Genomic DNA, 20,707 nt, shown 5'->3' on the forward strand with positions numbered 1-20,707 from the left:
GCTTCAAACTCAAATTTATATCTTTCTTCTAATTCCTACCTCCTAACTAATTTTATTGCAATACGTCACCAACATAATGCAGTTATATATCCTCTTCAAGAATTAATGTATTTATTTACCTTTGTTTTTGTTATCATACCCACACATTTTTAGGAATTACATTATATATATGTGTGTGTGTGTGTGTGTATAGGTGACTCCATAATGCTTAATAATTCTCTCTATAATAATATTCCCACTCGAATAAATCTTACTTAAAATAAAAAAGGGGGCGGAATTACTTCAATTAATTAATCTATTGTTATTGATAGTTAATAATGATTTGGGTTTAATTACTTACTTATTGCTACATCATTGCTATCTCATTCTTTATGCACCATGGATTATTATGCCTGTCTAATTAGTAGATTTTTTGGAATATGACCTTAACACGTGTTAGCATGAAACTCATAATAATGTTCCAAATTAGAACCTTTTTTTCGTGTTTCTTTATATCTTAAAATACGTATATATGATACTATTATTTATAATTATAGCAACTATAGAATGTTATGATTATCAATCAAATGCATTACTAATAAATGGCAATTACAAAAACTATAAATTTTAGTAATAAACAATCTTTATTGCACTCCACTTGTAATAAAATATTTCAATTTTATGAACAACGATTAAATCAATAACATTTTGAATATTAAAAAAATTAGTGAAGCAATTTATATGACTTCCAAATCTCTCTTTTTATATGCATATCAATGACCACTTGCTTTATTAGCAGAAATTGATGTTTATATCTTATAAATTTGAAATGTGTAAAAAAATCTTATAAATTTGATAAATAAATAAAAACAGGTCTATCCAATGATTGAGAACTCAAATATTTTAATTTGATAGGTTCAAAAATTCAAAAATATATAGAGCAAAAGCATGCAATCATTTTTATGATTATCCCTCATCCAGGAAACTCAGCTTGTTTTTTGGGGGACAAGACAAAAAGGAAAAAAAAGAGTTTTGCATATGATTTCACAAATTCCTGACATCTCAACAATCATATGAATAAGTTCAATGAATGTGTCACTCTTACGCAAATCTTCATCATGAATCTCATGTTCTAATTAATTTTCTCCACCAGCAAAATATTCACACACGACATTTCAAATCCCAGCCACACTACAAGTTCGTATAATCTTCTGTGGATCAGCCCATGGATTCATGAACAACTACTTTGGCTTCAACTCATAGAATTAGAATTTCTGCAGATTTAATATTACTATTTAATAGTACCAACTTGCAATAAATTTTTTGCGCGCTTGTTATTTATTTTTCAAAGCGGGCTAGAAGGCAATGTGATCATAAAGCACTCACGGGCATGACGAAATAATATTATTGGCAAAAGAGAAGAACCTGCGGAAAAACATAAAGAAAATCAATAATATTTAATTGGGATTTTTGAGAAAAATAATATAAAAATGAGGGAGATAGGAGTTGAATTGGGCGCCATTTAAACGCAATTATCATTATCATATTGATATAAAGCGACCCAAGGCTAAGACCATTTCTAGCAGATGTGTTGGAGGTGAGTGTCTATAAGGACAGAGCAATATCATAATGTTCTCTGATAATTAAATATAATTCCATTTTTGTTTCTACGGAAGACTCTTGTGCCTCTATCTTTCTCTCTCTTTGTTCGTCTCTGTGAAGAAGTGCATTAGAATCACATTTTTGAATTTTGCTTTTTCAATCTTGAGCTGCTGGGCGAGTGTGTTTGTGGGTTGCTCTCAAATTCTCAGCTTTCTTGGGTTTCTCTGATTTTGAATCGAATTAGGTTGCAGTTTTGTGCTTCCAATTGACTTGCTCTACCTTGCTGAATTCTTACCACTGCGTTGTTGATGGTAAGACTCATAAATATGAATTTCTTCGCATGGGCTTTTTGCCGGCCTTTTCTGTTTGGGAAGTGAGAAATTAGAGGCTCAGAAGAGAAAGGGGAGAGAATGATTGAAGTGTAGAAAGTTCTTTGGAAGCCATGTTTTTTGAGGGCCCTTTTCTGGATTACGCTGGAAAATTAGCTTAACCCTGTTCAAGCTATGTAATAGTACGAATTCCGGGGAAAAAGGATTTTATTTTCTTTTCTATAAGTGGCTTTTAATCCCAGTTCTGAAAATTCAAAGTATTGTACTTTTTATCACTTAAATGGAGTATTTTCCTCTTTTCTTAGAGTTGGTTTGCTGGTCCATCCCTGTTTCCAATTTATCGTGCGTCTATTGGTTGGATTGATTTAAAGCCTCCAACCTACGGATCGCTTCATCTATGAGTTGTGAGAAAAATATAAAAGAATGCAAATATTCCTTCGCGTTTCTGCAATTGTTGCTTGTTTATATTTATTTAGCGATCCTTTACTCACAATTTTTGGTCTTTGCTGTATCTTCTTTCTTGAAATTTATGATCTAAAAACTTTAACTTGAAGCCACTTTACCTTGAGGAAGTTCTCATTCTGGGTTTCGTTGAGATCATGTTTCTCGCCATTGATACCGGGTTTTTGTTTCCGAGTGTAATGGGGTGCACGGGGAATTCTTTCCCGAGCCTTTTGATTTTCTTAGCTTGGTGGGAACTTTTGATACCTTTTCTCTTGTAATCACAATAAAACTCTGACACAGACAACACCTGTCATGTCTCATGCTTTCCTTGTGATATAGTTGCTTTTAGATGTATTTCTTTCTCAAGCTCAAGTCTCTACTTGTGAATTTTTTGCGCAGAGCTTACTAGAACTTTGACCCGACCAGTCAGCCATAAGGGCGAGGGACAAGGTTAGTTTGATTAATCTTTGGTGCTTATCTTCAATCAAGGTTTAGCTTTATGAAACTTTCCACTTAAAGAAAAGTGGACACAGAAGAGAGAATTATTAATGCGAATTGCTGATTAAAATATGTGTATATTTTAAAATAGTATGGAGAGTTCTAGCACCAATTATCTGTAATGTTGCTTGTGAGTAACCTACTGCCACATCTTTGCTGGTTGACATTTAGTTTGTCTATGGCTTTCTTTCTGTTCACCACTCAGCTTTCTTGCAAGAATTCCCTACACTCTTCGAACTTTAATAAAATAAAGCATCATCTTTGTCACTGGAATGTATTCATAAGGGCGCTATCCCCTGTACTCTGTTCATACGGTTGTGCTTTCAGATTCCAGAAACTAACCCATAAAAATATTGTATATACTGGAACAGAAGGTTCTTGGAGGTGTTTCACTTTGTTTTAATTGTATCAGCAGGTGCAGTAAGCATTCGGACATGGGTTGCCTTCTGTCAACTCCAAAGGATGCTGGTGGAAATAGAAGAAGGCCGGGGAGTATTGGAGAGGTTTCAGTTTATGTTCCTGGTCTAAGAATTCCTAAACCCGTTGATTTTGCCCAGTCACTTGGTGATTCTTTGTCCAAGAATATAGTTGAGCGTCTATCTGCCCTCAGAACTCGTATAGTTGTAATGGCTGGTCAAGAAGGTCCTACAATTACGCGGACAAAAAGAAAAAGTGCCACCCAACATGGTTAGTTTTAACAAAAGAAATGAAATCATTCCATGATAAATATGTTGCTCAAATTTATTGATGTATCACAAGATTCTACCTTCAGGTGGTTCAACGTTGTCTGATCTTCAGCAGGCTCTTGAGGACTACCTCCCTGTTCTTTTGGGATTAGTTAAAGATGGTAAAACCTCAGTTACTCCTTTTGTATTGATGTATGCTCTTTCTAAGACAAGTCCTAATCATTTTTGCTGATGGTCATTGGCAGGAAATCACCTACAATATAAAGTACAATTTGTTTGGATTAATCAGGAGGATGAAGCAGAGGTAATTCTGGACTAATAGATAAATGAATGAAATTTATAGTTTGTTTTTGAGGGTCAAGTTTTTTTCCCCTTAAGATTGCTGATCTTTTCTATTATTTTTGAATCCTCCTCCCCCTGTTTGTGTGATTGATACTTTGCAGGAAACAGCCATGTCTAATGCTTGGTATGAAGTGTTGTCGGTTTTGCACTTGATGACAACACTATTGTTATCACAGGCTAATTTATTGCTTCTTCCAAGAACATCTTCTGATGGTTATCAGCCGAAAGTATCGGAAGGTGGGAAATACATCAAAATTTTCAGTGCATGTTAACACATTTTTGTATGTTTTTATAGCTCTCTTTGATACCAAACAACCCGAACACATTTTGTTATCAAGACACCGTGAGTGGATCATGTGCCTGCTTATCCCCATAAATCTCATATGGCTTTCCTTTCAGTTTAAAATTTTATCATCTGATCATGTAAATCTTTTATGAATCTTCAGAGCGTAGGTCACGATTGAATGTCTAAACTAAACCAAATTCTCTCAATTCCATGGCAAAGAAATGAGCAAAGAATGTCTCTTCCTGCATCTTTCATGGTAGCTGAACACATTTGGCGGTCACTGTATTTCTCTCATCATTAGCCACTGCTACCTAGATACCCTGAGTACACTGAGCTTTTAACTCCATCTTCTTGACTAGTGATAAGTTTAGGAGGTTGTTTGTACTTCCCTGGTCCAAAAGTAAAGATGCCAGTTGCCCCTTTGTTAAACCTTTGAGCTTCATAATGGAATAATCTTTTCTTCCATACAGTCTGGACCCTCTTTTTGACTTTTACTGTCTTGTACTACTATCATGTAGAGTTGAGTTTTTACATTTGTGATATTCAGTATACTTTTTGGTACATGTCAACACATTCCTCTATCTTTTTATTGCTTTAACAATCCAGAGAAGTTTTGGCACCAAGACCCCCGGTAATAGACACAAACAAAAATTCTATTAGAAAATGATTCAAGTTCAACAACTCTTCCTAAACTCCTTGGCTCATATTGATAGAGCAAATGGAGATTCAATTACTTCTCTATTCGAACATACTGCTAACGATTAATGTTCTCTTTTGTAATGCATTTTATCTATTACAAGTAAACATAACACTTGGTTTGAGATTGAAAATTTAACTTTTGGTTCTTGCTGGCAGAAAGTAGACGAGCTTCTGTTGATATCTTCTTAAAGGCAGCTGGATATCTGGATTGTGCTGTCAAACATGTTCTTCCTCAATTGCCTGCAGAGCTCAGGTTGGTACCAATTTATTTGTGCCGAATTGGCCACACAACACTTTGGTAATCTTAACAGCCATCTTTACTATTGTGATTATTATTAATATTCTGACTTTTGGTTCTGATCTCAGGAGAAACTTACCAGTAGACCTTGCAGAAGGAGTTCTTCGAGCACTCTGTCTCCAAGCATTAGGACAGGTATTAAGAACCAAATTGGAACATGTTTTGCAGACAATTTAGAGCATTAAGAACCAAACCCTCCTTCCCTCCCTCTCATTAGTAGAATGAAAGTAATGTGAATCTAATATTGTTGTCCTCTTATCACAGTTCATTTTGTTTGATTCGGAAGTCCTGAGGTATTGGATCACTATACTTGTGCGAAAACATTCAACTCAGAAAGCAATTTTTACTTCGTCATCAGAGTCCGATATACTTGTGATTTCTCAATGAAAATGAAAGTGAAAAGTGAAAAGTGAAAACTATTCTTCAGAGGATTAATTTTGTTACCAGATCTGATAGAGCTTTTAAAAGTAGCTGATATGTTACTTTATCAAGATGATGAATGATATTATATCATATTTATTTTTATTTTTATTTTTGCTATTGTTGATGAACTATTTGGATCAAGGTGCGGTGTCTCCCTTTTAAAAGTTGTGTTTATTTGCACCATGAGATTTTATATATAGGTAACTCACCCATCCGCGGGAAACTTTTCCTTTGTAAATGTTATCAATATCAAACAGAATACTGAATAATGGGGAATACTGAGTATATAAAATTGCCCCCTCCCTCCTCCTCCCTTCTTTTCCCCAGTCTTAACCCGTAGGTAGGGTAGGACAGTTCAGTCCAGTCCTGATCAGTCCCTATCCTCCGTATATCAATGTTGGGTGTAGACTTGTTCATTACTTCTGTAATCTGTTTAGGGTGTTGATATCCAACTTGGAATGGCAATTGATAGTACCAAAGCGACTCTTGCTGTTAAGCGCAGACTTGCATGTGAGATGGTGAAGTATTGGCAGCAGGTACGAATGTCAAGTGCTTATATACAGCATTTACTACATAGTTATGTTCAATCTGAGGCACCTATCAATCATTTTCCCTTTTGGGTTTTGATTTGTATATGGGACTGAAAATTTTCAAACTAGTGCTTTAATCTGATCGGTATATCTAGTGTGAACCTTTTTTTTTTGGGGTGAATTAATGTGAACTGTTATTGTAGAGCTTGTTGTGGATCCCTTTGTTTGCTTTCATTTGCTGGATTGGCTGATTTTATTTGCATATAAAATTTCAAATTCTATTATACTCTTCCGATCCTTAATATAAAACCTATTTAACTAATTTGATTAGATTAAAGAAGTCAGGTAAGTTAGTTAATTATAAGAAATATGACATGTTTTTCCTAAGAAATACTCTTCCGATCTTTAATATAAGACCTATTTAACTAATTTGATTAGATTAAGGAAGTCAGGTAAGTTAGTTAATTATAAGAAATATGACATGTTTTTCCTAAAACTTCATAATAATCTTTCTTAATATCCTCTTTCCTTCTTCTACTTGAGGGAGTATCCATAGGGGTAATTTAGGAAAAATTAATGAATATGAGAAATAGGTCTTATATTTAGGGTCAAAATCAACTTAACAATTAGATCCTATATATAGGACCAGAGGAGTAGTATAAATTTGTTTAAAATTGTATTAATTATTAAACACTTCAAAAGCCGTCAGTTTCATTCAGTCTTCCTGATCACTTTGCCCTGGCTTTGCATTGCATAAGGTTCTTTTACCTGAGTTCTTTTCTGTAGATGCATTTTCTGTTTTCCTGAAAGTAATCTCATCCTACTTTTGAGTATTTTGAGTCACTGGGAAAGTGATTCTTTATGTGATAAATACCCAAATTTCTCAAATTGGTGCTTACTATATTTTGGGTTACTGATTAATTGGTGCCTCAGTTATTTAATTTTGCATTTTTCCTTTTTTAGGGGACCTTCCAACTTTTTCCCCTTGATTCTGCTTATTTAACATTCTTCTTCTGATACAAATATTTGTTTATTCTACATTGCTGTATATGTGTTTGTTCTCCAGTACTATAAAATAGATGCATTTAATCAGGATACATTGTCTTGTTTGCTCTATTTATTGTACAGGCTCAAGATAACATCATGAATCTTCCCTTAACTAATGGTTGGGGTGAAAAGCATCGTATGTTTGTGAAATGGAAGTATGTTGAAGCAAAGGTATACATTTTTTTATTTTACTTTTGGGTTGTTTGCATTTTTCGCTTTTTCTTGGCGAACTGGAGCTATGTTCAGTCAAATGGATTTGATTTTAGGGTTATTTCCTTCTTTCTTTTTAATACTGTCGTACAGTATAGTAATATGTGAGTCTTCAGGGTTCAGAGTAATAAGAGAAAGAGGGAGAAATTTGCTGGTTGATTGATAATCTAGTGTAAATGATAAAAGTGCTGCTTAAATGACAAATTGGATCGAATAGTTGTCTACATCTCGAACTATAAAGACACGAGGTTTAGGGAAACTAGTATATAAATTTTGAAGACTGAGTTATTGGAACTTAGAAGTGGCCAAAATGATGTTTGATTCGTTGTACCTATGTACACAACAAATGTACTTCTGTCCTGTGGCTGAAATCCGATAAAATGTTTTCTTAAGTTGATGCTAATAAACTGGCAGAATAGGGTGTTGAGTCAAGTCATTAGTCGTTACTGTTTTTGCGAAGCAATATATTACATTCTGGGTCTATATGATAAATAAATAATGAATGTCCAACGGTTATTGGATATGAAATATTTGTAAATAAATTAGTGAATATGTTTTCCAGGTCTATGGTATAATTACATTATATTTTCATCTATCAGAATATTAAAGTCTGATGAAAAAGCGGCACAAATATTTGTTTTCATGGTTTGTATCCTGTCTGTTCTTTTCAGGGCTTCTCTGGGACACCCCCCCCCCCCCAAAAAAAAGAAAGAAAGAAAGTTGCCATAATTCACATGCTAATTTTTTATCCGTTGAGGGCTAATACAGTTTTTTTTTTGGTGCTGATGTCAGCATATTTGCTTTCATTAAGTAGGCAGCGGCTTTCTGCTTTGTTAATGTGTACAACTAAAAGACTAATTGGTTTTTATATCTTGAAGACTCTGACCATAATTTTGGTTCTCTGTTTTTATAAGTGTGTTCTTTCCTTGTGACAAAACTGAAGATAATTTGGACATAAGGCAAATTATCCACATAATAGCGGTGATGTGTGAAAGACAAAATTGTTGTTCTGATTGTTTTTGGGAAAATGCTTATTATTGCCATCAACTTTTGGGCTTGGACGATTAGGCTTCTCAACTTCCAATTTGGTTACTTAAACTGTTCAACTTTGGAAATCATTTCAATGTCTTCTTTTTGCTGTTTTTTGTTAGTCCAGGTTACCTTCAATGCCCCTGTACCACACTCGAACTTCAATTTTTAAACCACCAATTGGCCAAGAAAATTATGTTTGAACAATCCAGTCACCTGTTAATGTCTTGGTGGAAAAGAAAATTTCATACTTAGAAACCATCATGTCAAAAAATTAGCTATTTTTTGTCCGGATGGACAGATTATCTAGTGATCAAAGCTTTATCTGCCAGACCTCCACGTGCAGAGGGGTGGCATAATTAGCTAATTTTCTAACCGAAAATTAATTGAGAATGAGCATGTAAGATGCACTCAACGTAAATAAATGATGTGAAGTTGTTCATATTTTGTTTTTCTTCACCAGGCAGCAGCATATTATTATCATGGTTTGATCCTTGACGAGGGAAACACGGAGAAGTCTCATGGGATGGCTGTAGCTGCTCTACAAGCAGCAGATGAGTACTTCAAAGAAAGTAAGAGGCTGTGTGAGATGTTCAATGCAGCACCTCCATTGTCAAGGTCTCTTCTGTTCAAACGCTACAACACTCTCCCCCATAGTCTAAACTTCCTAAACCAGCAGTTAAATCATGAGTCATGTCTTTTCATATTATTTGGTGGCATCTCTAGTTATTCCGTCCTCTCTGGATTTTAGAAAAGCATTCTGCAAGCATCATTCACATTTGCCATTGTTTTCTTTATGTTCTGAGCTTAGTTCATCTAGGTTCTCACATGACCTTGCTCTTGATTAATTTGCATCTCACGAAGATAATAGTAATAAGACTAGCAGGTCATACACTTTTTTGTACAGCCCGCCTAACTAGAAGTCTTGGTGCAGAAATCCGCCGGTTTGGGGGACCATGAAATATCTCTCCGAGAAAATTCCCAAGGATACTTCAAGCAAGGTTCGAATAAACCGAGATCTATATTCTCATGAGAGGTAAAATTTTCTAAGCTCCATTGCTAAATTGTTGTTTAATGCAACTCCATTATCATGCTTGGTTGACGCATGGAAGCATGATGACCTAATCATAATTGTATCTTGTCAATTTGCGTTACAGAATCATGGAGACAGCACCAACATTGCCTGACTTCGCATTGGCCTTGAAACCAGATGAATATCAGCTTCCTCAGGTGGATCCGTCCTGGCAAGGGGAGACCATAAAAGGGGGACAAACTGGCCCCAACAATCTCAAGGGTGACAGTAGATAAAACCTCAAAAAATTTGCATATTTTAAAGATTCAGAGGTTGCCAACTTAAAGCTTAAGAGGGTGATTTTTCAGTCGTTGTCAATAGAAAAATGAGTTTCTTGGCTTCTCTTTCCCTTGTGCCTTTTTCCTCCCTCCTTAATATATGAAAAATGCCCAAAAAATAGAGCTTTGAGTGGTGTCTATAATATTGATGGTCTGGTTCAGGGAAAAGAGGGTTCCTTGCCAATACCCAAATAATGTTATTGGTATTTATTTCAAAGTAAAGCCGGTCAAATGCTCAATTTGGTAAATCCAAGTTTGTGCGAGTGATTGTGTGGAAAGAAAGTTGACTTGAGCAGGAATGAAGGAATGATTTCATTTGCAAATTCCCATAACTGAAAATTCCCTTTCCCTTCCCTTACCCCCGTTTAAATTCCCACATATCCTATCCGCTTGTAACTTGTTCCCTTTCTATCTTGCTGTTTTGTTTTGCTCCCCTCTTAACTGTCTTGCTTCTTTCTTCTTATTGAACAATGGAAAAGTTTGCTCTGTACCCAAAATTAATATCATGATCAAGATTTTAAAGTAGTTATAACATTTTAATTGTTAGTTTAGTTTCGTCCCCTACTATTATCCAATCATGAGGTCTCATACTCTTCAATTAAGGGTATGTTTCAAACCATAGAAAGAAATGAAAAAAAAAAAAAAAAAGAGATGAAATTGGAAATATTTATGATCTCAATTTTCAAAATTCTAAAAATATAATAAAAAAGAATATTATTGAGTAACGATAATAAATGCATAATAAATCTTGTACAACTTCCTTTTTTGCTTCCACTCTTTCAAGAGGATCAAATGCGTCGTGTCATTCACATAGAAAGAAAATCATTGGCGTGAAGAGAAGTATTAGTAGATTCATTAAAATTTGAGATCTTAATAATCCTATCCACTGGGAGGCGAAACAAGAAGTTCAAATCAAATGAATGCTAATAGTAATTAAAAAAAAACAGAAAACAAAATAAAGGCAAGGAAATGCTTCTATGTTAACATATCATTCAGAAAAAGAATGTTTCAATATAAAAACAAGGGATATATTCCAATAGACTGCAACTAAAGGGCAAAATCTATATAAATAAAGAATACGACAACTCAGGTTATGAAAAATTAAAGTTTCAGTCGGAATTTACAGTTGCTAGCTTTGATGCTTATGAGACTATTAGCAGATAAGCTATCAACCACCAACATGCATTTCCCCAAGATTCTGACCTTCCTCAGCTTCAAGCTCCCAAGTTTGATAGCTACTGGTGCCTGTATCTTAAGATCCAATGGAACTCTTCCTGTCTGTTGCTGCTGTTGCAGGGCAGCCATTAATGTGGTTCCTGATTCCACTTGCCCACTCAAGGACACATCAAGCACTGTTCTGTTCCGATGACCTTGGTAGAATATGGGCAGTGACCCTTCACAAAGCTGAGTTTTTGTGAACCATACACTTAGCCTTCCTCCTTTCTCATAGTAAATTCCAATATTCTCGTTGGGGTTGTTTGCTGTGATCTTCACATCAAACTTTGCATCCAGGGTCATGTCCAAGTTCAGCCTCAGATCACCTATCCTTAGGCTTTCGACTGAGTAATTGGGTAGCTTTGGCTTGAAAATAAGGTAAAGGGCTCCTAAAGTTGCTCCCAAGATGATGATGAGAATGAGAAGCAAGCTTAGGGTCCAACAAATGCACTTGCAGAAGCAGCCTCCTCCTCTCTTTGGTGGTGGTATGGACTGTATTACTGGAGGCATCAGTGGTGCTTTTGGCGGCCGCGGCGCTTCTGCACTCACCGGAGTTGCTGTGTGGATCGTCTTCTGATGATAAGCCATGAATGAGTGCTCTTCTGTGTCAAGCTATTGTATATATGATTATGGGATGACAAAGCAGTGAGGTGCAAGGTTTTGCTACCTTATTCCATCTACTTATTTGGCAATTTTATTGTGAATATACTATCGCTGGGAGGTGAGCTTCCTTACCTAATATTACAAGATAAGGAGCCAACAAGCAAATAGTATAAAACTGGTAGTTCATCCAAAAGCATAACGGTCGTTGAGTGAATACAAAAAGAACGAGGAAGTTTCTGTTGTTTTGGGTTCAAGCATCGTACGCTGTAAATTATGTTTTTTCTTAAATTAAAAACAAGAGCCTCTTTTTGTATCAAATCAGTGGAAATTTGGCTATCACCCGAAACTCCGGTTTGACCAGGCAACGACTGAAGGAGAAAAAGAAAACTGGAGTGCCACGTGGTATTGGTATCAGTTTTAGTTTAATTACACTTGGTTTTTGATGGGCCCTTATCTGATGGGCCAGGTCATGTGAAGTGTGTGAGGTACTTGTGTGTTGTCGTTGTTTGCTTTATTTTCATTTTTGTGGGTGCGGTGGCATCTCAGGAGGTTCAACGGAAGCTAAGCAGTTGTTGAGTTTGTCAGGGAGAGTCTATAAATATGAAACCATTTTTTTTTTAACCATATGAAACCATGTACAATAATGATGCATCTGACAAATCAAATAATGAACTACTTTGACTAATTGATACGGTAATATTTCGCTAATCACTTATAAATTGAATTGATGGAACATTACCAATCTCTTGTATGTGCATACAATACTTGAGCATAATAGTAGTAACAATAGTAATATCATCACATAAATACAAAATTTTCCTAACATTTTCCCGAAACTTTAATACAAAAGGAAAATAAGCATGCTCCAATACAGTGAAAAAATTGCTGTTTTTTTCCAATGGAACTTTTGAAATTTCGGTTAGGGCTCCACTCCAAACGCACGTACAATTTGGACATGGATGTTGTCAACTAAAACGAGACTACTAAACATAACCATTATCTTCATTTCTTGACCATAACATAGAGAGCAACACGATTGCTGCGATAATCAGGATGCCATAGAGTTTGATCCACACGCCCAATTTCAAAATTTTTCATTGCTGCTTCAATGAAGTACTCAAGAATGGCATCTGAAATCATATTCATTATTCACAAGTCAATACTATGTTTGAAATGATGGGTTGGAGTAAAAGGAGAAAAAGAAGATATTTCACCGTTTCGTAGTTCCCCAGCCAAGAATATTGTTGTTTTGGTTCCAGAGAGCTGTCCAAGAGTCACTAGCAAATCTACAACAGCGTTCTCACTATATACCACATCAGATCCTAGCACTGAAAAGAAAAAATTAAAAATGGAATCTGAAAAAGTGAATCACATGATTATCTGAAAAATCTGCATTTTTCATCATAAGTTCACTTTTAGAAAGGCGTATTGCTTCAGCATACGAAAACCTTATGATGCCGCACAAAAAATTTCGCATGGAAACATTAAAGTTTACATTTGAATGGTATTATAAGCTAATACTAATCTCAGCAAAATAGTGAATATTTAGCAAAAATACTCTGATTAGAACCTTTGATAATAAGTAAATGGCAGTGACAGTTAGGCATGAAAGACACCAATAAATAAAAACGAACCAAACTAAAAATTAGAGATAGAATATAATGATTACAAATCTACAATCAAGAGTGATATGAATGATGCCATTTCTCCAAACTTGCTGGAGCCAATAGTTAGATCTCGTCTATTCCTTGTTAGGATGATATGGCTAAGGGTTATTACCATAATCAGGTGCGGGTTCAGTGAGCTCTAGGTCAGGATCTTCGCCCCATATGAGTTCTGTAGCTGTTGCTGTGCCCCGCACATCCACATGTTTAATGTTAGTTTCAATGTTCTTTCTAAGAAGCCTCAGCCTATCAGGCAAATCAGTAAGAATGACTTGACCACCCAGAAGAGCTGCAATGAAACTGAGGAAGAGAAAATAAGAACAATGAAATACAGACTTTGAAAAAGGAGAAGGAAAACACATCTTTTAGTTGCTGGTCAAATAACCAGGACATTAATGTGGAAGTTCAAAGCTCTAGCATCGAAAATAATTGCTTGCATTCAAGAATTCATATTCTCATTTAGCTTTGCCCCTTGAATTTTCTACCATACATCATGAATTGGTTTTTAAAAGTATCAACTTCTTGCAGGTTAGTCCTTCCAAATTTTGCTGATGGACATCTCCCAAGGGTATGGCATGGGATTCTCTTGCACAGCACATGACTTCATGTCAGACAGAAGAGTGATGAATCAAATTTGTTCACTTTTGGATTGTTTAGATTAAGGAAAAGGACTCTAAACTTCCGTGTACCTTTTCTAAAACAGAAATCTTTGCTTAATCAAACCTTAACAGATGATGTATACATTGATATGTCAGCTGGATCAATCAATGGCAACAAAATTTTGACGGAAGCTATGTGACATTTGGTGGAATGACTAACTAGGAATGAGTCAGACATGTTGTAGAACTAATCTGCGCATTCCAAAATATTAGAGGACTAAAAAGCTAAGCAGGTCTACAAAGTGGGGGCTGAACTCTTAGTCTATTTCATCCCTTTTAATATAGAAATTGTTTAGAGGTCTTAAAAGTTTCATTGAAAACATTATAGCAATATGCCCAAATTGATCCACATATCGTTGACTGGCTGAGATAGGGGAGTTTATATGTTCTTACCCAACCAAACCACAACCGGATCCCAATTCAACAATCTTCTTGCCTTGAAGAACAAGCCTCCCTGAGTCAACAGAATGTTCTAGAAACTTCCCCAATACAACTCCACTGTCCCACATCACCGAACCAGTCACTCCAGGTGCACTCTTAAATAAAAAAGTTTAAAAAGCCTTAACTGTGAACTGAAGTATCAGCATTGTTATTGGCGATTAGAAAATTTACATTTCATGCTTGAAACTAATCATCTGTGCTCGTGAGACATAGTGATTGAAGCAAAAGCTGTTCATGCATGTCTCAATCATGATATACGGTTGATTCTTATCCTTAGCAAAACTGCTGACATAAACACAGCTTAATTTCGAATAAGACATAGTTAAAACTTCACCAATACCATTTTTCTTCCTTTCTTCCCCCTCTGGATTTGAATTTCCTTGTTTTTTTTTCCTTTGCAAATAAAGAAAGTAGCAATTTCACTTTACTCATTGCCCAACTAAAGTAAGTGGGAATTACTGACCTAATCTTTAAACCTAACATTTTCCATTTACTGACAGGTCTAATATGTTCAGAGGTATCCTGAATTAGTCTGCCAATACATCATAACGGTTTTGGCCATTAAAAAAAAAAAAAAACATCATAACCGTTAGGCGGCTGAAATTAGGAATATGCACACAATTCATCTAGCAGCTCGTTTAATCGTTAATGCAGCTATGACAATGAATTACGACTTCAAGAAGCAGAACCATGTAACCTGACCAGTGATTTTACGCTATATGAACATTAGCGCCCCCCCCCCCAAAAAGGAGAGAGAGAGATCACAACAAAAGCATCAACCATAGGGCTACCAGCTCCTGGTATTGAAAACAACATAGGAGCACCATTTCAATCGCCCGACTACCTGATTTCAATTTCTTAAATTATATGACCATTCTATCAACTAAAATGTCAGACTTGCATTGTGTTGTGGTTGCTAGCTTGGTATAGAAAAAGGAAGATTAAGGATTGCATACCAAGGAAGAAGGGGATTGAAGAATGGAGAGAGAGTGGCCGCAGGAGTCGAGACGCAGGTTCAGAGAAGATTGGGAGACGAACGCGTTGGGTTTGGAAAGAGTAGGCTGTTGGATTGCCCAGAGAAGCATGATCTCTTCCGCAGCAGATTCCTCCCCTTCAGCCAGCAATCTCACCTTCCCACCGTACGAACCCAAATTTGCCATTACCGCCTCCTCCTCTTCCCCTACTACTTCATATCCCTCCGATTTTACCTCATCACTAGTCATCTTGCTGCTTGCTCGTCCCCGGCCTTGCCTTCCCACTACGAATGTTTTTACGTTCGGCAAAATTCTCCTAAAATTTCATATTTACAAATTTGTCCCTGAGGTGACTAAGGGTGTGTTTGGTATGAGGATTTGGGAGGGAGGGGAAGGAAAGGGAGGGATTTTAATCATTTCCCTTTGTTTGGCAACACACAAATTTTAGGAGGGGAAGAAAAAAATTTTAAAATTTCCCCTCCCCTCCCGTCCAAAATTAGGAGGATTTGGAGGGAAAGGGCAATATTTTGTCATCTTATAATTATTATGCCCATATTTTGTCATTTTGTGACCATTATATCTATATTTTATCATGTTGTGACCATTATGCTCACGTCTTAAATAAAATAAGAGCAAATTGTCCATATTAAAATATTTTTCCCTCTCCCCCCTCTTTTTTTATAAATCCAAACAAGATAATATTAAAATCTTTCCACTCCCCTCCCCTTCCCTCCATTAAAATCCCTCCCTTCCCCTTCCTCTCATTGAGCCAAACATTACCTAAAGTAAAAATTGATCGCCTTGGCACAAAAAAAAAAAAAGAAGCTAAAAATCGGTGTCAAAAAAACCTGACTTGTAAATATGTTAGTATTAAATAAATCTTGATGACTTATTTGTTTTTAATTTTGTTACCTAGGCCTGTACGTAATTTTTCCCAATTTTTAATATTAAGTATTTTTTTAATCCTAAATTTTTTATTACTAATTTGATTTTACCCTTCATGCTCCAGGCATATATACATGGATCCTTCCGCAATTAAAAAGGAAAGCTCCACTCTTTGAAGAAAGTTTCGGCCAAGAACGGAAATCTAATAACGTTGGATCACTGAAGTCACAAGAGAATTTGATTTTAATGAAATTACCCGCTTTTGTGCTGTTAACCTCTCATTTATGAGACTCATGCAGCAAAATGACAATCAACTTAAGAATTAAAGAATCCTACGGCAAGTTTCGCACAAAAGATTGTTTTACCATAGGAAAACAATTCCCAAGGCTGCTTCAAACTCTTGTATGTTATATACAAAGTGTGAGTCGTGGTCTCGTGGAACATTTTACATACAAGAAGAGGTTAAAAAAAAAAAGAAAGAGCTTAAGCTATTTGTCTGAAAATCTTGAAACACATCATTCTTGAGAGAACTGAGTGAACCCTCAGCAAAAAAGGGGCAAGACAGAGAGATATACATGGTGAGATGTTTCAGTTTCAGTTGGTTTCATGATCATGGCATCTGGTTAGGCGAATTTCGAAGCCGTTCACTAAGCGAGCAGAGGGAAAGAAGGACATCCTATCTTCCTTCTCTTGTGTCCATCTGTTCAAAACATCTGAATACATCAGCTAATTATTCAATCATTCAGAATTCAAACATTTCCAAGTAGAGATGGAGAGAAAAGGCAACACCTATATGTAGTTACAAAGTAATGAAGAAAAAGGGCAATTTGAAGACGAGCCAGCTCTGCTCCAGGACAGAATCTAGCACCTCCTCCGAAGGGTGCATAGAATGGACTGCTCCTCCAGTTCCTCTTTTCCTTCATAGAAACCATAGGAGTCAGAAAAAAGAAAGCTAATGAAAATGAAGGTATATACGAAACTGAACATATTTTTTTGTACGTTGCAGAGCCTAAGGGATTACTATATTGCTGTATTTGATCGGGCAGCATGAATCCACCAATGGAGTACGTGGACTAACCTCATTTCCAGGGTCCATCCATCTCCATGGATTGAAGTCTGAAGCTCCTCTGTACACATTCTCATCCAAATGAACTGCTGAGAGAAATGGAACCACAAAGCATCCCTTTGGTATCACAAAATCTATACAAAAACAGATAAAGTGTTATATGCCAAGACGCGTATAGATTGAAAGCCACAGAAAATAAGTCAAATGTTTAGTCAGTAGATGAAGTAGAGTTGTGTCTGATTCAAGGGAAATAGATTAGTTGTCTGTCTTATTTTATAACTTTCACATATTTATTTAATATGAGCAGTGTGATAATATCGATCCACCACAAGTATAATTCATCAGATAGGTTGTATTGTATACCTTGGTAGTTAACCTCTTCTTTTGCTTCTCTCAGTAACCAAATGGCAATACCCCCAAGTCTCAATGTTTCATCAATCACCTGTAGTGGAAGATAGCATGAGATTTTATAACACAACATTTATCAGATGAAGCATCTCACCAAACTTAACCAATTTTGAAAACCACTACAGCATCAAATACTTACACATTGAGTGAATGGCATTGCTTTATAATCTTGCCAGGTAAGCATTTCTCCTCCTCCTGAGTTACTCCTCACAGATTCTTGCTCATCCTATTCAAGATACCAACTTATAAGAACAATAAAATAGAAAAAATTATTACCCTAATTACTTGAAGTCAAGGAAAGTAGTTCTGAACTAACTAGTTCTCATACGGTTAGAACTTAGAAGTACCAGTATCTGTTTCAAGGCTTTAGGGCAATGAGTGAGGAAATAGACTGCGAAAAGCATTGTTTTAGTGGTAGTTTCATTCCCTGCAAATAGAAGATTGATGATGAAATCTGCAATTGCATCATCCGGTAAGCTTTCTTCCTCCAGCAGTCTTCCAAGCACACCATTACCTCCTCCTGCAGGACCTTGTCGCCTGTATAATTCTATGGTCTTGTTTATCTTGCCTATAATTTTCTCCCTTGCCTGATAAAAGCCTAAGAATGTAACTTCAACAGAGTTTGACCAGTGATAATCCCAAATAGATCATAGTAACTTTTAAATCGTAAACTCCCAAGGGAAAAATTTCAGTGATATCTTAAGTTTCCCCCATTCAATAACTTCTCTATGCTACTTTAAAATGCAAGCAGAACTGCAAAATTAAGCTCATGGTACCTTCATAGCAGTGTGGTATGTAAACCCTGGCATGTTGACAGGAAAAGATAAACAACCATCAACAAAATCAGAAAACAGTTGAGCCATTTCATTGACTTGAGATTCACTCGACACTCCCAATAATTGATTAACCATTAAATTTATGGCCACCTGCAGCAAATCGTACAGAGATTAATTGATCTGATTCATATGCACTGCATGCTGGTTATGTCTAAGATTGTACACGTGTACATCAAGAACTGTGAGAACTTGCCTTCCTGCAAACATCTTGGAGGATGACGACTTGATTGCTCTTGAAATTGCCTAGAGTTTGAAGCATGACCTTCTGAATATCATTCAAGAAATGGAACTTTAGCTTCTCTAAGCGCATCATGTTGGAGGCAATCCCATGCAGCTTCCTTTGCTGTTCTCCTTGCACTGTGATCACACCATTTTTACCAACCAAATCTCTGAATGATTTTGGGTAACTCGACTGAAATAATTTCCCTTCGTTTTGCATCACAAAGCGGTTGAAGCTAGGATCTGCTGACACCACGGCCCATTTCCCAAATAGGCTGCAAGAAAATATCCTACCATACCTATGCCAAAGGATCAATTTTTCATCAAACACTGGTTTTTCACAAAAAAATCTGAGTCTTTTGACAGAGACTCATCGGCTTCCACAGTTTGTTTCTAATAAATATGATTGTTTTACGATCTAAATGAAGTAAATTCAAAAGAATGATTTTGTTCAAATTGTTGTTCATCAGCCCTGCTAATGAAATATCAACTCATGCAAATTGGGACAAACATCATCGAATAAAGCGCGCATTTACAACTTTTTCATTGAAACCTTTTCATATGTTACAATATAATGTTCTTTTCTTGCAAAGGAAGCAAGTACCTGTGAACCATTTCTTCAACAAATTGAGGAGGATGAGAACTTGCAACTGCATTGTACCAATTGATGCTGTCACCGATCAAAGGCCAGCCTCTTCTTCCCGGAGGCAACCGCCGTGTTCTTTTCTCTGCCTTCTTCAACTTCGATTGTATTAGTTTTGTAACAACCAGAGTGATCAAAAGCGCCATAAATGTAACTAGCCATAGCTCTGGATGATTTTCTCTCATTCTTTTGAGAAACAAAAGGAGGGACAATAGGTAATCACAGATCCACCTGTTGCCAGAAGCAAATTTATTGTAGATAATGAGACAAACATGATCATTGATAATCAATTGTTCAATGGGAACATAGATTAAATACTACAAAAGAAGGTAGAGAAAACAATATGAAAAGGAAGGTTTGATATCTGGTTATGCGAGGTTGACTTTGTGAAGATCTGATAGTGCCACGTCAACTTATTTGTTTTCTACGAACAAATCGTTCACAGAATCTATTATTTAAAGCAAGTTTGGATGTGGAAAGAATCATACCAATCAATATATTATAAGCCAGAAAAAATTGATTAACAAGTTGGAACGCCATTAGAAGCTCGAGCTCAAAAATGGCTAATCATTCGTGTCCATTTCTAATATGCATTTCAACAAACATGTAAAATTCGTAAAAATATAACTAACACTTTCTTCTTTTCTGAACGAACAAGCCTTACAATATAGCATCGATGAGTAATAATCAGAACCAGTTATGTTTTCTATGAAAACTAAAGCAAAAAAAATCAGAAAGTGCAGCTAAGCAACAATCATTATAACAAAGTCACTGACCAGAAAGCATGGCATTTCCTTGTGATTCTGCAGATAAAGTAATATAGACACTATGCGTACAAACACAGACAAAGAATCTGAGTCTGCTGGATCATACTCTGCAATCTCAGCTAAATTTGGAGGGGGGGAGAGAGAGAGAGACAAAGAAAAAGAAGAAGAGCTGCAAAATTTATAGTCTGAAAATAAGGGACTGTAGAAGGTCCAAAAAAGAGCTTTTGGGAAGGTGCATTAATAGTTTCCGGTGGCACAAAATGAGGAGCATATTGATCGTCCACTAGCAGAGATGGTCGTCAATAAAAAAAAGATAGCTTCAAGTTTGACTTTTCCTCTTTACGCCAGGCAGCTCATTTTATAGCTTCATTTATAAACAATATGTTAACTGATTTGCCGATGAAGTTTTTTTTAAATAGAAAATTCTAGATTTTTTATTTTATTTACAAGTCACTCTCAACATATTTTATCAAAATCAGAAAAACATTAAAACTCATTAATTATGCTTTAAAATTTAATAATTTTTCAATTTTACTTTTATTTAATATACGTTATATCTCGTGAAAACAAAATCT

At 35.9% G+C, this 20,707-nt stretch overlaps 4 protein-coding genes across 6 annotated transcripts; 1 reads left to right on the forward strand and 3 right to left on the reverse strand.

Annotated features, from left to right (window-relative positions):
• The first annotated feature begins 1,621 nt into the window (after positions 1–1,621).
• Positions 1,622–10,277, forward strand: LOC114760526 (uncharacterized). Of its 2 annotated transcripts, none has more exons than XM_028949783.1 (13): positions 1,622–1,892; positions 2,754–2,804; positions 3,265–3,539; positions 3,625–3,699; positions 3,784–3,842; positions 3,982–4,117; positions 5,022–5,118; positions 5,232–5,298; positions 6,024–6,122; positions 7,245–7,334; positions 8,866–9,020; positions 9,337–9,438; positions 9,560–10,277. In XM_028949783.1, exons 3-13 carry the CDS (start codon positions 3,287–3,289, stop codon positions 9,708–9,710), a joined length of 1,284 nt encoding a protein of 427 aa, XP_028805616.1. In that variant the 5' UTR covers positions 1,622–1,892; positions 2,754–2,804; positions 3,265–3,286; the 3' UTR covers positions 9,711–10,277. The 2 variants fall into 2 exon arrangements, with proteins under 2 accessions (XP_028805616.1, XP_028805615.1); XM_028949782.1 differs by having other exon boundaries at positions 3,268–3,539.
• A 576-nt stretch (positions 10,278–10,853) lies between these two features.
• LOC114760522 (NDR1/HIN1-like protein 6) lies at positions 10,854–11,555 on the reverse strand. The gene has a single exon (XM_028949779.1). It carries the CDS (start codon positions 11,553–11,555, stop codon positions 10,854–10,856), a length of 702 nt encoding a protein of 233 aa, XP_028805612.1.
• Positions 11,556–12,267: 712 nt separating this feature from the next.
• Positions 12,268–15,586, reverse strand: LOC114760531 (protein N-lysine methyltransferase METTL21A-like). 2 transcript variants are annotated; one of them, XM_028949787.1, is made up of 5 exons: positions 15,291–15,586; positions 14,287–14,429; positions 13,350–13,534; positions 12,785–12,847; positions 12,268–12,700 (listed from the first exon to the last, which is right to left on the reverse strand). In XM_028949787.1, the coding sequence occupies exons 1-5, from the start codon at positions 15,555–15,557 to the stop codon at positions 12,573–12,575; spliced, it is 786 nt and encodes a 261-aa protein (XP_028805620.1). In that variant the 5' UTR covers positions 15,558–15,586; the 3' UTR covers positions 12,268–12,572. The 2 variants fall into 2 exon arrangements, with proteins under 2 accessions (XP_028805620.1, XP_028805619.1); XM_028949786.1 differs by having other exon boundaries at positions 12,785–12,898.
• Positions 15,587–16,686: 1,100 nt separating this feature from the next.
• LOC114760511 (abietadienol/abietadienal oxidase-like) lies at positions 16,687–20,216 on the reverse strand. The gene is made up of 10 exons (XM_028949769.1): positions 20,142–20,216; positions 19,327–19,596; positions 18,697–19,021; positions 18,444–18,593; positions 18,015–18,254; positions 17,807–17,893; positions 17,623–17,701; positions 17,272–17,393; positions 16,983–17,110; positions 16,687–16,893 (listed from the first exon to the last, which is right to left on the reverse strand). Exons 2-10 carry the CDS (start codon positions 19,548–19,550, stop codon positions 16,788–16,790), a joined length of 1,461 nt encoding a protein of 486 aa, XP_028805602.1. The 5' UTR covers positions 19,551–19,596; positions 20,142–20,216; the 3' UTR covers positions 16,687–16,787.
• Positions 20,217–20,707: the final 491 nt, after the last annotated feature.

Source organism: Neltuma alba, unplaced genomic scaffold (assembly GCF_004799145.2).
Source record: "Neltuma alba isolate B1F8T4 unplaced genomic scaffold, ASM479914v2 tig00010984_pilon, whole genome shotgun sequence".
NCBI lineage: Eukaryota > Viridiplantae > Streptophyta > Magnoliopsida > Fabales > Fabaceae > Neltuma > Neltuma alba.

Bases quoted from the DNA above. Each gene is read 5' to 3' on its own strand.
- LOC114760526 (XM_028949783.1), top strand. From the start codon at position 3,287: ATGGGTTGCCTTCTGTCAACTCCAAAGGATGCTGGTGGAAATAGAAGA. The intron at 5,299-6,023 runs GTATTAAGAACC...TAATCTGTTTAG, and splicing joins GTCTCCAAGCATTAGGACAG to GGTGTTGATATCCAACTTGG. The intron at 9,021-9,336 runs GTCTCTTCTGTT...GTCTTGGTGCAG, and splicing joins GCAGCACCTCCATTGTCAAG to AAATCCGCCGGTTTGGGGGA.
- LOC114760522 (XM_028949779.1), bottom strand. From the start codon at position 11,555: ATGGCTTATCATCAGAAGACGATCCACACAGCAACTCCGGTGAGTGCA.
- LOC114760531 (XM_028949786.1), bottom strand. From the start codon at position 15,557: ATGACTAGTGATGAGGTAAAATCGGAGGGATATGAAGTAGTAGGGGAA. The intron at 14,430-15,290 runs GTATGCAATCCT...TTTTTATTTAAG, and splicing joins TTCAATCCCCTTCTTCCTTG to AGTGCACCTGGAGTGACTGG. The intron at 13,535-14,286 runs GTAAGAACATAT...TCTCTTCCTCAG, and splicing joins TCCGGTTGTGGTTTGGTTGG to TTTCATTGCAGCTCTTCTGG.
- LOC114760511 (XM_028949769.1), bottom strand. From the start codon at position 19,550: ATGAGAGAAAATCATCCAGAGCTATGGCTAGTTACATTTATGGCGCTT. The intron at 19,022-19,326 runs GTACTTGCTTCC...CCTTTGGCATAG, and splicing joins GTTGAAGAAATGGTTCACAG to GTATGGTAGGATATTTTCTT. The intron at 17,394-17,622 runs GTATACAATACA...GTTTTTGTATAG, and splicing joins AGAAGAGGTTAACTACCAAG to ATTTTGTGATACCAAAGGGA.